This window comes from Chenopodium album, chromosome 24 (assembly GCF_948465745.1).
Source record: "Chenopodium album chromosome 24, dcCheAlbu1.1, whole genome shotgun sequence".
In the NCBI taxonomy this organism is placed as follows: Eukaryota; Viridiplantae; Streptophyta; class Magnoliopsida; order Caryophyllales; family Amaranthaceae; genus Chenopodium; species Chenopodium album.
In genome coordinates, this window is record NC_137857.1 from 35477434 (window position 1) to 35492391 (window position 14958).

The window sequence follows — 14958 nt, forward strand, 5'->3', positions numbered from 1 at the left end:
GTCAAAGATTAGCAATTTTTGGGTAACATATTCCCATTAAATGTTTTTGGATGACTTATTATGCTTTAGGGATACATTTTTGCTTCCTTTTTGCCAAAATGTACTTCAAACAATGTCATGTAATGATTTTCCACTTTAATTTAAAACCACAAATAGATGTCCCAAGATAAAAGTAGTACTACTTTGTTTCTAATCATCCTCAGATTTTTTACAGCTTTCATGGTGGGTGAAGTCCTCCCTTTGATGATGGTTACTGTACTACATAAAGTGAGATTCACCCATGAATATCACAGATTTAGTGCATCCTACAAGGACCCCCCCTTGTCTAGGAATGATAGATGCATATCGAGTAAAAGACTACTCACCCAATATCGAGGACTTGGTCATTTTAGGGTGATAGCCATCAGATTAGAGTACAATTTTGGAAAGATCGTTACAAAGATGAAAAGTCAAGTACATTAGTACATTATTCTTTTTAGAGCAAAATTGATAAAATGAGCAAATAAACTACCTTACTAGATTCTCCTGACACCCACCCTAGTCCCTAATCAAGAGGTGGATTAAGATACTACAAATGAAAAGCTCCGGTCTCACACAAACAAGTAACACCAATAAATACCTAATTCTATCATAAACTAAAAACTAAATCAAAGCTTAGTTATATTGAATTGATCAAATATACACTATTACTTCTTTCCCCTGTTAACCAAGGCGTTCATCTCATACAGATAAGGCAAACATTATGATGATCTTGACCTCCCATTAAAAAATCAAATCAACAGAAAAGTAGTCACTGAATAGTGGTAGTGCAACATGATGAATCATACTCTCAGAAAGTCAGAAACGAAAGGTAAGTTAAATTATATTGTCGTCATCTTCACCACTTACTAAGGTTAGAAAGTTATGGTCATAATCAGCCACAAATTTAACAGAAAATTATTCAGCTTACACATATCTTCTTTCTGGAAATTATAAAGATAGTAAAACAACGAGTTTTTTTTTTTTTTTAACTTCAGTTGTGTAGTCAAAATCATGATCATTGATGAACATTACTAGATGGACTAAGTATTCCACTAAGGTCAGTACCTCTTCCAGTAAAATCGCAGACAAAGACTATTCTGTGTAATGCACTACAAATGAGGCATCTTATAACCCTCACAACTTGTCTATACATCGTAAATTTGGGGTTACTGTATCCACCTAAAAATATGAACTTGGAAAAAAAAAACTGTACTATAGATTCAGAAATTCTAAAAAGGACCCTGAAACTATAGTCTCTGAAAACTCAAGCAATGACTGCTCTTCATACACTATTTCTTCTTTTTGCTGTATTCAAAGATCTGTCTCCGCAACAAACACCCTAAATGGAACGGAATTCCTGAAGGACCCTAAAACTATAGTCTCTGAAAACAAGATTTTCACTCTGGGATTTTTCAGTCCTCCTAATTCTGCCAAACGATATTTGGGCATCTGGTACAGCAAGCCCTCTGTAAGAGATGTTATCTGGGTAGCAAACAGGAATAACCCACTCAATGATTCTTCTGGGGTTCTGAAGCTATCAAAGGATGGCAATCTCCAAGTGCAGAACAATAGAAATGAAGTCCTTTGGTCCTCAAATGTCTCGAGTTTTTCAGCTGACTTCTTAGCTGCCCAGCTTCTGGATTCAGGTAACCTAGTTCTGCAAAGCAGTGAGGAGATAGTATGGCAGAGTTTTGATCACCCTACAGACTCTTTCTTACCAAACATGAAACTTACTGTCACCAAAAATGGGACCGGAAAAAAACCTTTACAGTCCTGGAAAAGCCCATCAGACCCATCTGATGGACGATTCACAGCAGGAATTGATACTTTTACCCTTCCCCAACTTGTAGTCTGGGATGGGAATCACACACGCTGGCGAAGTGGTCCATGGAACGGGAATATCCTTATTGGGGTACATTTTGATTTTGAGGACTTCATTAATGCTCAGCTTGTGATTTCTAGTGATAAAGAGGGGACAGTCACTGCAATATATTTTTATCCGAATCAGTCTCTACTATCAACCTATATGTTAAGCATAGATGGAAATTTGTCACAAATATGGTGGAATGAAATAAAAAGGAAATGGGAGATTGAGTGGCAAGTTCCTACAACAGAGTGTGATGTTTTTGGGACTTGTGGAGAATTTGGAACCTGCAACCCACGAAGACCAACAATGTGTCAGTGTTTGAAGGGGTTTCAGCCGAAGAATATAACAGAATGGAGCAAAGGGAACTGGAGTGATGGATGCTTGAGGACAACAAGGTTGCAGAGTGAGATGGGAAAAGGTAAAGACGATGGATTCTTAAGGATGAAGATGATGAAAGTACCGGAAAATGCTGAATGGAGGTTAGGGTTGAATCAAGATGCGTGCAGAAAACAATGCTTCAAGAATTGTTCTTGTCTAGCTTATGCATATGATGCAGGAGTTGGTTGCATGACATGGAGTACAAGTTTGATTGACATACAAGAATTTTCAGTAGGCGGAGTGGATCTCTACCTCCGTCTAGCACATTCAGAGTTCGGTAAAATCAGTGCTTCTTTTACATAAACTCTCATTAGTTCGATATATGATTGTGACAGTCAAGTTCCAATTTGAACTGCAGGTACTAATAACAAGAAGAAAGTAATTGCAGCAGTGATAGGAAGCTTAATAGGAATGGCAGTAAGTGCTGTCCTATTCTACTTTTTGTGGAGGCAAAAGGCACATCAACAAGGTATGATGCATTTACCTCATAACACATTCCCTGCTGTTTTAGAAATAAGAAATCAACAAGGCAGTACAGGGTAGATTTTTTGATAATCATAGTCACTAAACTGAACAATACTCTATCATGCGAAAACTGATTCAGTGTAAGCAGTTGATTTGCATGTAAACCCAATTATTATTGACGTTAAAAGAACTGGTAAAGCTACTACATTGGTGGAAGAATTGGAAGAACAAAAAATTTTAAGTTAAATAAAGATTATTTTTGGGGGTGAATCTAGTTCATTAGGTGGAACTTGTGATTTACAGGGCAATAATTCTTCTTCCATCCTTCGATTATCATCTACGAAAGCTAAATTTAGTCCAAAAAATGTTACTCGATTTTTCAAAATAAATCTTTTTCTCCTTGATAGTCCACAAACAGTTTAATTTACTCCATTTTTTTGTTAAGATGAGTGATTGTTGGGAGTAAATTTTGTATTTTTGTTTGATGGGGTATGGTTAGCTCTATTTGCGTAAAATAGAGCTAACCTTAAGCATAAGTAAATCCTCAATTTTTTATTTTTTTTTCATGATGTTCAAAGAGGATGCATGACCTTAGTTGCTAATGTGTATATAATTCTTACAACCCATATAAGAAGGTTAAAGAATTGAAAACAAATTTCTAGCGTCGAAATTGTACTTATCTCAGTCCCTAAAGTCTTGGTAACTATTGAAGAATTAGTACCTATTATGGAGTACAGATGCCAAGAAGAAAATGAGGGTAGACAGTTACAAGAAGAACAATTTGAACTTTGAAGAGATTCCCTTGTTCAAATTTGAAACGCTTGCAGCAGCTACAAACAATTTCAATGAAAGCAACAAGCTAGGACAAGGTGGTTTTGGTTCAGTCTACAAGGTCATATATTCTACAAAACTAAGATAAGTAATTATTTAGTTACAAATAATGCAAAACTCAAAATGTGAACAATTTTACTAACCAGGGAAAGCTACAAGATGGACAAGAAATCGCCGTGAAACGTCTTTCAGGGTTCTCTACACAAGGTCTAGAAGAGTTCATGAATGAGGTGAAGCTTATTTCTAAACTGCAGCATCGTAACCTGGTCAGACTTCTGGGCTGTTCTGTTGAAGGAAAAGAGAAAATGTTGGTTTATGAATACATGCCAAACAAAAGCTTGGATGCGCTTCTATTTGGTTAGTTCTGTTAACTCACAAATCACCATTTAATTTTCAATTTCATACAGCACTGTTTCGCATAACCATGATCAGTCACCAATTGCAGGAAAGCAAAAGTATTTAGACTGGGACACAAGACTCAACATTATTGAAGGGATATGCAGAGGACTCCAGTACCTCCACAAAGATTCTAGATTAAGGATCATTCATAGAGATCTGAAGGCGAGTAATATTTTGTTGGACAAAGGGCTCAATCCAAAAATTTCAGACTTTGGAATGGCAAGAATTTTTGGGGGTGACCAAGATGAAGCTGACACTCGACGAGTTGTTGGGACATAGTAAGTTTTCCATACTTTAGACTTCAGTCATCTAAACTCAGAATGAATTAAGTAGTACATTCATTACTGAAATACAAGTTCTGAAACTACAGCGGCTACATGTCTCCTGAATACGCAATGGAAGGGCTATTCTCAGAAAAATCTGATGTATTTAGCTTTGGAGTTTTATTGCTGGAGATTCTGAGTGGAAAAAGAAACAGTGGCTTCTCGGATGATGAGGATTCCCTCAGCCTTATAGAAAATGTAAGTTATCATACAACTACAGGCGTGCTGCTTTGTATAATCTATCTCCTGCGTAAACTTTGATTCCATTGTTACATCTCAGGCATGGAAGTTATGGGAAGAAAAGAACATCATGTCATTGATTGATCCAACAATTTCGGAACCTCCACATGAACAGGTTATTATAAGGTGTGTACAAATTGGACTATTGTGCGTGCAAGAATTTGCAAAGGACAGACCAGATGTACCTACTGTCATCTCTATGCTAGACGGGGAGATTTTAGATCTTCCAAATCCAAAGAGACCAGGATACGTCCATATCAATCGGAACATCTCCTACTCTCAACAGAAATCTTCCATCAATCATATATCTATTACAGAGATAAGAGGACGGTAAGTGAGAATTGAGCAAGACATTGAGGCATTGTTAGAAAGTGAACTGTCAAAATTGCGGTCGCTGAGTTTCACATCTAGCTTAATAAAAGAGCATGTAATAAAGTTTTAAAGAAATAAGAAAATCTATATAAAAATTAATAATAATAACAGTATGTTATTGATCTTGAGTTTTTTTTGGTAGATCAGGTTTGTAAGAGTCAGATAACTCAGACTTGGCTTTGAATGAATAATATCTACGTACTTGTATTCAAGATAGAAGAAGTGTCAAATGTCCACACCTATCTAAGAATGCCGAGGTGATATTAAGAGTCTATGTATTATAGAGCAAAATGAATATATAAAACGAACATTAATTCTATCTATAGTTTGAAGATGATACTGGGGTTGATAAATGTTGGTTTGATCTTAAACTTACGACTTCCTAAACTGTCAACCAAGCTAGCTACACCATCTTCATTTACACCAATATGCAAATATGGTAGTCTAAAGAACAATCAACACTGTTTCCAATCTACATTATCCTAAATGGCTGTACTCTAAGATACTTTAACTAACCTAACCTTCCAGAAAATCAAATTCAACATAATGCTTAGCTTAATTACGTAGTAAAATCCGACATAAAATTTGACATAAAATCCTTTATACAATCTACATCTATAGTATACAGTATAATCTCATATCAACATATTGAATGTCACTTAATAATTGTCCTTTTCTAATATTTTCGTTTCCTATTGTCGACACTCTCAATTTCCATCCCTTCTCTTTTCTACTGTATTACATAGACAAAATACCAAGTATTAAAATTAAGACCGAAGCATTGCACTAAAAGAAATATTAGTTAACTAAAGGCAATAGTTATCAGACTTTTTTCCTAGTATTGTGTACAAGCTATTAACCCAAAACAAAAGTTCCAAGAAATTTCAACTTAATTTTTGATTTTTACCCAAAAATCAGCTGACTTTGTCACTTCAAGTAAACATCAAAGCATACAACCAAATTATTTTCTAGCAAAAATTTCAGCCCACATGCTCTGTTCTGGGCCCATGTGTAATCTTTTCATCCAAAGTTTCCATGGAATTTAAGGCAAAAAATCTACTTAAGTTGAAGTCACAAAAAAATTACTAATATTCTTAAGTTCAACAAAATTGCTTCCTAAGTACAAAGTATGTAATTAGTTTTACTCACCGAAATCAAATGAAATTAAATCCCATGTACAGTATCTATTCAACTCTGCTGTTTTCTTTCTTTCTACTGCAACAAAGTACAGCTCTTGATAAAATCACCACGGCCAAGTTTCTTAATTATCCAGAAACTATTGTTTCCAGTAATGGAGCTTTTAAACTGGGGTTCTTTAGCACCCCTAACTCGACACACCGTTATGTAGGGATCTGGTACAGCAAACTCCCTATGAATAACGTTGTGTGGGTGGCCAATCGGAACAACCCTCTGATTGATTCTTCTGGTGGAACAATCAGAATTTCTGAGGATGGTAATCTTCAAGTCCTGAATGCTCAAAATCAGACACTTTGGTCCTCAAATGTCACCATTTCGAGCCAAACTAATAGAAGTATAGTCGCCGAAGCACATCTCTTAGACACCGGCAACCTAGTTCTGGTGGAACTTGAGGGCAAGAACTTATGGCAGAGTTTTAATCACCCAACTGATACAGCTTTGCCAAATATGAAAATTACTGTCACCAAGAGTTCTGACAGAAGGAAGATGTTACAGGCGTGGAATGGCCCTTCAGACCCCTCTTATGGGAGGTTCTCAGTTGGCATTGATTCCTTTGCCTTCCCTCAACTTGTAATATTTGATGGTGATCAACCCTATTGGAGAAGTGGTCCATGGAATGGACACATCTTTACTGGTATAACAAATAACGAGACTGACAATTTCAATGATGCTGGATTCAACCTAGAGAATGACAGGCAAGGTACCATTTCTTTGACATATTCTTATACTAATCAATCAGTGCTATCTAACTATGGGTTGAGCTACCAAGGGACTTTGACTCAACGATGGTGGAATGAAAATGAGAAAAGATGGAAGGTTGCGTGGGAAAGCTCCACAAACAGAGTGTGATCTTTATGGCAAGTGTGGAGCATTTGGAAGTTGTAATTCGCAGAATTCACCAATTTGCCGGTGTTAGAAAGGATTCAAACCAAAGAATAAGTTTGAATGGAATAAAGGTAAGTGGTCAAGTGGGTGCACAAGAAGAAAACCATTGCAATGTGTGAGAGGAAGTGGAAAAGAGGATGGTTTTTTCCGGGTTAAGGCAATTAAGGTTCCAGACAACTCTGACTGGTTAATTGGATTAGATGAAGATGAATGCAGAAACCAGTGCTTGAAGAATTGTTCATGTCTAGCTTATGTTTATGTTTCAGGTGCTGGGTGTATGTCATGGAACAGAGATTTGATTGACACAGAAGAGTTGTCTGCAGGTGGGGTGGATCTTTACCTGAGGCTGGCGCATTCTGAGCTAGGTACTGGGCTTTTTATTGTCAAGTTGTCAGTGTTTTCTATACTTATCTTTTAGCAGGAATCATACTGAAGCTCCGATGCATTATGGTTTGCAGGGAACAACAGGAAAACGGTAGCAGCTATTGCAGCAACAGGGAGCTTAGCAACAATTGTAGTTGTTTCCCTTATTTTAATTCTGAGGAAGTGCCAGACCCTAAAACAAGGTAATTTTTCATAGTACTCAATAGTAATATTGCTTCAAAGATTCAATGATTCAGCAGAAGAGCATAACCTAATTTTTTGTATTTACTGAAAATTTAACATCTCAAAGGAAAGAAACTTCAGAAAAAACAGAGTGTCAGATGCTCTCAGAATAGACAATATTCACAATAACCATGATCAGATCGAAGAGGTTCCGCTATTTGATTTTAAAAGGGTGGTAATGGCTACAAACAACTTCCAGGACACTAACAAGCTAGGAAAAGGTGGATTTGGTCCAGTTTACAAGGTAATCAATTTTCAAATGGCTGTCCTCTTGGCCGAGAAAAGTAGGAACGTAAAAGTGTAAAGAAATCACTTTAAGATTTGGTTTTGTAGGGAAAATTAGAAGATGGACAAGAAATTGCTATCAAGAAACTTTCAAAAGCCTCAGGACAAGGAGTAGAAGAGTTTATGAATGAAGTGTTGGTAATCTCTAAACTTCAGCATCGAAATCTTGTCAGACTTCTTGGTTGCTGTGTGGAAGGAAAAGAGAAGATGTTAATATACGAGTATATGCCAAACAAAAGCTTGGATTACCTGCTTTTTGGTTAGTATTATATTTTATCTGACATCACTTTGCATTCATTAACTAATCATATACAAGTCTAATTGATCCACAATAAATCCTTAAATAACATCATGATTCATCTTCAGATCCGATGAAGCAAGACCTACTACCCTGGAAGAAACGCTACAACATCATTCAAGGAATATGTCAAGGACTCCTATACCTACACAGAGACTCTAGATTAAAGATCATTCATAGAGACCTCAAAGCAAGCAACATTTTGTTGGACAAAAACCTAAATCCAAAAATTTCAGACTTTGGCATGGCCAGGATTTTTGGAGGAAAACAAGAGCAAGATGACACAAGAAGGATTGTTGGAACATAGTAAGTATTTACCTCCCGCCCCCACCCCACCCCCTACCACCTCCAAATAAGAAGCAGAAAAATGCATGCTCATCTAGTTCTGAACACTAAAAGCCACGTCTTGACTGATGTAGCGGATATATGTCTCCTGAGTATGCAATGGAAGGGCGATTCTCTGAAAAGTCAGATGTATTCAGCTTTGGAGTCTTATTATTGGAGATTGTGAGTGGCAAAAGGAACAGTCTCTTCTGGTACGAGGAGTCGTCCCTGAGCCTGCTAGGATATGTAAGTTTTTATGACACTGTATGGTCTATATCCACTCCCATCATATATACAATCTATTGAATGACCTCATGTCTAGCTCCTCAATTTTTTTTCTCGTCTATCAGGCATATAAATTATGGAAGGAGAACCATGTTTTATCATTCATTGATCCAAAGATTGCAGAAACATGCTTCTTGGGAGAAGTTCAAAAGTGCATACAAGTGGGATTATTGTGTGTGCAAGAATCTGCTAAAGATAGGCCAAACATGTCTACCGTAATCTCATTGCTACACAAGGAAGATGCAAATCTACCACAACCTAATCAACCTGGCTTCACTCACAGTCAAAAATCTAAAAATGTTGGTTCCTCCTCCGAACAGAGCCAACAGACTTCATCTACAAACTATGTCTCAGTAACAGCTTTGAGTGCTCGATAACAAATGAATTCTGTAGACCACATTCAATGGATAGACATGTAATTAGTTAACATACTCTTATTCATTAGGGTTTTGTCTTACAAGAAGACTGCCCTAATCTGTGTACTTTTCCATACCAAAATAAGAAAAAGGTAGGCCTGTATCTGGTAGCAAAATGTTACTGCTTTTACAGTTTTACTTTGTAATGAGCCAGAACTAGATTTACATAGATAATCCTTCCTTGTAAGCTGCAATATAAACTTACCCATCAAGTGTTTGCTCCCATAGCTTAATTATTAATTATATAAGCCTTCTAATTATAAAACCAGATAAGACAATGATGATGAATTCTGAATCCTAGAAGTTCAGAAAGAACTCCCAAAAAATTTACCCCTTAACTAGTTGATCTTCAATAATTCAATATAGACTAATTGGGTTTTGCCCACCAGAAATTCAAATTCACAATCGTGCAGTGACCATCCACTCATCCAGTATCAATTTTTTCTCCATCAACGTATCATTTACGGTATAGGACTATAAGGCAAGCTCAAAGAGAAAACCACGCATTCCATAAATCAACATTATATCCACACCTATCTGCCCCACAGGTCGACATTGTTTCAGAGACAAATTAAGCAATCATCACAAAAAAACAAATAATAAAAATATTTCACAAAAACTTCATGTCAAAGTAATGGACCAGCCCAATCAGAAATAGAAGGGAAAAAATGTAAAATCAATTGGATTTTGCCTAATTGTGTCTGCAGCTTCCTGTAATTTTCTAATTCTATACTCGTCGACTACACACAGACAATTAGTTCAATTAACTTCCATTTTGGTGTGTAGGTCAAAGTCAAGAGCTCAAGATCATCCAAGCAAGTCTTCCAACACACCAGAAATATCAAGGACAGCGACTTAATCTGTGTAGTGCACCACAAAAGAAGCATCTGGAAATGGTTAACATGTTTTCTACACATCGTAAAATTGGGGTTATGTAAATAACTTAACTTTATAAACTTTATATAAATGTGTTACGAACAATTCAAAATTCATGGAAAGAGATTAAAACCCCAATTCCACTTTTTACCAAGAATTAAAATATACATAAACTAAAAACGAGCAAATGACTGCTCTCTGTGCACTAATACTCCTTTCTTGCTTTATACTAAAATCTTCTTGCACAACAGACACCATAAATACCACAATATTTCTCAAAGATCCTGATACTATAATCTCCAAAAACAACAATTTTGCACTTGGATTTTTCAGTCCCGAAAATTCCACCAAGCGTTATCTGGGAATCTGGTACCATAAGCCCTCTGTAAGAGATGTCATCTGGGTAGCAAACAAGAACAAACCACTCAATGATTCTCCTGGAATTTTGAGGATATCTAAGGATGGAAATCTCGAAGTGCAGAATAATAAAAACAAAATCCTTTGGTCCTCAAATGTCTCAGGTTTATTAGAAGGTTTTGACTCCCCAACTGCCCAGATTCAAGATTCTGGCAACCTTGTTCTGCAAAGTGGAGGAGAGATCCTATGGCAGAGTTTTGATCATCCAACAGACTCTTTCTTACCAAACATGAAACTCTCCGTCACCAAAAACAAGAATCAAAAGAGAGCATTACAGTCCTGGAAAAGCCCATCAGATCCATCAGATGGAAGATTCACGGCCGGCATTGACACTTTTAGCCTACCCCAGCTCGTGATCTGGGATGGGGATTATCCACGCTGGCGAAGTGGTCCATGGAATGGAAACATCCTTATTGGAGTACAGTTTAATGTCGCGGACTTCATCAATGCTCAGCTTGTGGTTTCTAATGATAAAGAGGGAACAATCACTGCAACATACTTTTATCCAAACAAATCTCTACTATCAACTTATATGTTGAATGCAGAAGGGAAATTTACACAAATATGGTGGGATGACAGAACGCAGAAATGGGAGGTAGAGTGGCAGGTTCCTACAACAGAGTGTGATATATACGGGAAGTGTGGAGCATTCGGGACCTGCAACTCACAACAGCCAAAAATTTGCCAGTGTTTGAAGGGGTTTCAGCCGAAGAATATATCAGAATGGAGCAATGGAAATTGGAGCAATGGATGCATAAGGACAACTAATTTGCAGTGTGAGAAAGGAAAAGGTACAGACGACGGATTTTTAAGGCTGAAGATGATGAAAGTGCCAGATAATGCTGAGTGGAGGTTAGGGTTGAATCAAGATGCATGCAGAAGCCAGTGCTTGAACAACTGTTCCTGTTTAGCATATGCATATGATAATGGTGTTGGTTGTATGACATGGAGTACAAGCTTGATTGATGTACAAGAGTTTTCAGTGGGTGGAGTGGATCTCTACCTTCGTCTAGCACATTCAGAGCTAGGTACATTTTATTTATGTGAATTCTCGTTAGTGATTGATCTAGTATTTATGAGTGTCGCAATGGTTTTGAATTACAGGTAATAATTATAAGAAGAAGAAAGTACTTGCAGCAGTGATGGGAAGCATCACAGGAACGATGTTAATTGCTGTTTTATTATTCTTTCTGTGGAGACATAGGGCATATCAACAAGGTAAAATGCCTTGCTTTTTATACCAATCATTTTTAGCAGGGTGTGTGCCTCCTACCAGGTTACCACCCTTAATGATAAAACTTGATCAAAGTAGTTCATTAATGATGTCTTTTATAAAAAGATTTTCTCCTTCAGAGCATATATAAAAATATTGGTAAATTCATTATTTTTAAATAAATTAAACTAAGATATTGGCCAATTATTCCATAGCTAATGTGTACTATGAACCATCTTTCAAAAAAAAAATGTTTACTATGAACCACAGATGACAAGATAAGGAAGGAAGACAATTTCATGGCTAGTGATGATAAGAAAAGCAATGTGAAATTTGAAGAGATTCCACGGTTTAAGTTCGAAACACTCGCAGCTGCTACAAACAATTTCCATGAAAGTAACAAGCTGGGACGAGGTGGTTTTGGTTCAGTATACAAGGTAATATTTGCATGCAAATAACAAAGATACTTTTTTTTTTTTTGGTGAACAACAAAGATACAATGTAGTCAATAGCTTATGATGAAGAAGCATAAAGCTCGATGTTAATGTTATAAAACTAGGGAAAGCTGGAAGATGGGCATGAAATAGCTGTGAAACGACTTTCAAGGGCCTCTACACAAGGTCAAGAAGAGTTTATGAATGAGGTGAAGCTTATTTCTAAGCTGCAGCATCGTAATCTGGTCAGACTTCTGGGATGTTTTGTTGATGAGCAAGAGAAAATATTGGTATATGAATACATGCCAAACAAAAGTTTGGATGCTATTCTATTTGGTAAGTATCCTCACTCATCGCTGTTTTGTTCAGTTTTCCAAGTAATAGATAAGCACTTGTAGCATTTCACGTAACCATGATCAATCATCAGTGACAAAAAAGCAAAAGAATTTGGACTGGAAAACAAGATTCAACATTATAGAAGGGATATGCAGAGGCCCCCAGTATCTCCACAGAGACTCTAGATTAAGAATCATCCATCGAGATCTGAAGGCAAGTAACATTTTGCTTGATGAAGAGCTTAGTCCCAAAATATTAGACTTTGGAATGGCAAGAATTTTTGGGGGTGACCAAGACGAAGCCAACGCTCGAAGAGTAGTTAGGACATAGTAAGCTTCCCAAATTTCAGAATTCGGTCATTCTTTAATCAGATTGGGTTTTTTTTCAATATTGAAATATAAGTTTTGACACTGCAGTGGTTACATGTCCCCTGAGTATGCGATGGAAGGGCTATTTTCAGAGAAATCTGATGTATTTAGCTTTGGAGTTTTATTGCTGGAGATTCTAAGTGGAAAAAGAAACAGTATCTTCTCAGATGAAGAGCATTCCTGGAGCCTTATCAGTGTGTTTGGATAACATTAGAGGGAGGAGAAGAGGAGGGGAGGGAAAGGGAGGGGAGAGAAGAATGGTGAGTTTTCCTTCCAAATCTCTCTATTGTTGGAGGGATCATTTTCCTACAATTTAATCCCTCCATTTCTCTCCCCTCCAATTCCCTCCCTTCCTCATTTGTTATCCAAATGAAAGATATCACATCTCTCCATTTCCCTCCCCTTCTTTTCCTTCCATTTCCTTCTATCCAAACACACCGTATAGGATATGTGAGTTCCTGAATATCTTTTAAAAATGTACTCGTACATCTTTCCTCTACCTCAAGCAATCTCCTCATTAAACCTTAACATTGTTTTAATGCTTAATCTCAGGCATGGAAGTTATGGAACGAGAAGAACATCATGTCATTGATTGATCCAGAACTTTCTGAAGAATCTGAACCTGGTCGTGAAGAGAATATTATAAGGTGTGCACATGTTGGACTGTTGTGCATGCAAGAATTTGCAACAGACAGACCAAACGTACCTACTGTCATATCAATGCTAAATGGAGAAATTTCAGATCTTCCATACCCAAAGAAACCAGGATTTGCTCATATCACTCAGGACATCACCTCCTCTCAACATAACTTTTCCACAAATTATGTATCTATTACAGATATAAGTGGCCGATAAGTGAGAAATGAGTAAGATGATTAAGACGTTCCAAAAGAAGGGTAGCACATTTGCTCTGGCTAAGTTAATATTACATTTTCAAAAAAAATAAAATAAAAACTATACTCCGTATCATAATTTATAAATGCTGGTTGCATCTTAAACATGTGAATTTTTAAATGACATGGTTTTCCAGACCGAATTTCAAGACTTACAACCTAGTCCATAATATCTCTATATCACAAGTGAAGTCTACCACACTATTTGTGCTTTCTAGGCCTCATTTCACATTAAACCTCATTCTTGAAAATCACACGACAAAGAAAATAAAAATAAGAAACTTTGTGTTGGGTATGGCCCAAATTTTATAAGCCCATTATTTTGGTGGAGTATTGTGCATATTCTAAAGGCTTCCAAAATAATCAAGCAAGGCCATTACTTGCTCTTGATTTCTCTAGAATAATATCCTACTTGAATGTTCTGGAGCATTATTGACATTAGAAGCTATGAGAATATAATACATGGCTCGTGAATTTTCTAGAACATTATGGATACAAGAACGATGGAGGAATTTCTAGAATATTCCGGTCATTTTCTTAAAGCAAGTCTATTGTACAAGATAAGTATTTCTAAAAGACAATGATCTGCTCTACCTATACTAAGATTCATCACGGATGCATGCTCTCTTTAAACAATATGAATGAACACAGTCAAGACCTCAATCACCTTATTGTGAGCAATATAAATGAACACACTCGAGACCTCAATCACCTCATTGAACCAACATGTATCATCTAGCTACTGCAAAGCATATCCTAAACTCATCACTTTGTTTACCTATTGGCTACTATAAAGCATAATCATTTCTTTAAATATAACACAAAAACCTCTTTCATATTTTCCATGTCCACAAAAAATCCATAAGGTTGCAGATGACTCATGACTGCTCTATATGATATAGGTATTGATATGTCTAGTTTATGTAGTATTTTACCCCCGTCCCTTGGTCATTATTAGTAGTGTTTTTGGCTCTTTAGAGCCACTTTTATTACTAATATGTGTTTTCTAGTGTTTTCGTAGTTTTGGTTGAATTTTGTAGGGAATTGCACCTTTGGAGTACTTTCCCGGGATTTTATGGAGCAACTACGAGCATTGGAGGAGCACGACCATCTTTCGTAGCCCAAGATCGGTTAGAGTAATCAAACCGGTGAATAAGGGCTCGACTTGTGTGAAGACGAGGCATTTGGACCGAATGATTAAAGCCCCAAAGAGGATATTTGGTTTGGGC

At 36.8% G+C, this 14958-nt stretch overlaps 1 protein-coding gene and 3 pseudogenes across 3 annotated transcripts; all 4 read left to right on the forward strand.

Annotated features, from left to right (window-relative positions):
- The first annotated feature begins 1039 nt into the window (after window positions 1–1039).
- Window positions 1040–6407, forward strand: LOC145611565 (G-type lectin S-receptor-like serine/threonine-protein kinase At1g11300; annotated as a pseudogene). The gene is made up of 8 exons (XR_014106406.1): window positions 1040–2543; window positions 2625–2735; window positions 3469–3623; window positions 3709–3919; window positions 4008–4239; window positions 4332–4482; window positions 4565–4854; window positions 6245–6407. The product of XR_014106406.1 is annotated as a G-type lectin S-receptor-like serine/threonine-protein kinase At1g11300 (transcript).
- On the forward strand, window positions 6070–8474 carry LOC145611566 (G-type lectin S-receptor-like serine/threonine-protein kinase At1g11300; annotated as a pseudogene). Its single transcript, XR_014106407.1, has 5 exons — window positions 6070–7343; window positions 7437–7544; window positions 7652–7828; window positions 7918–8128; window positions 8236–8474. The product of XR_014106407.1 is annotated as a G-type lectin S-receptor-like serine/threonine-protein kinase At1g11300 (transcript).
- A 119-nt stretch (window positions 8475–8593) lies between these two features.
- On the forward strand, window positions 8594–9153 carry LOC145610976 (G-type lectin S-receptor-like serine/threonine-protein kinase At1g11330 pseudogene; annotated as a pseudogene).
- A 1065-nt stretch (window positions 9154–10218) lies between these two features.
- Window positions 10219–13860, forward strand: LOC145611568 (G-type lectin S-receptor-like serine/threonine-protein kinase At1g11300). The gene is made up of 8 exons (XM_081666908.1): window positions 10219–11513; window positions 11590–11703; window positions 11969–12135; window positions 12258–12468; window positions 12560–12797; window positions 12885–13030; window positions 13282–13286; window positions 13389–13860. Exons 1-8 carry the CDS (start codon window positions 10256–10258, stop codon window positions 13689–13691), a joined length of 2442 nt encoding a protein of 813 aa, XP_081523034.1. The 5' UTR covers window positions 10219–10255; the 3' UTR covers window positions 13692–13860.
- The last annotated feature ends 1098 nt before the right edge of the window (window positions 13861–14958 follow it).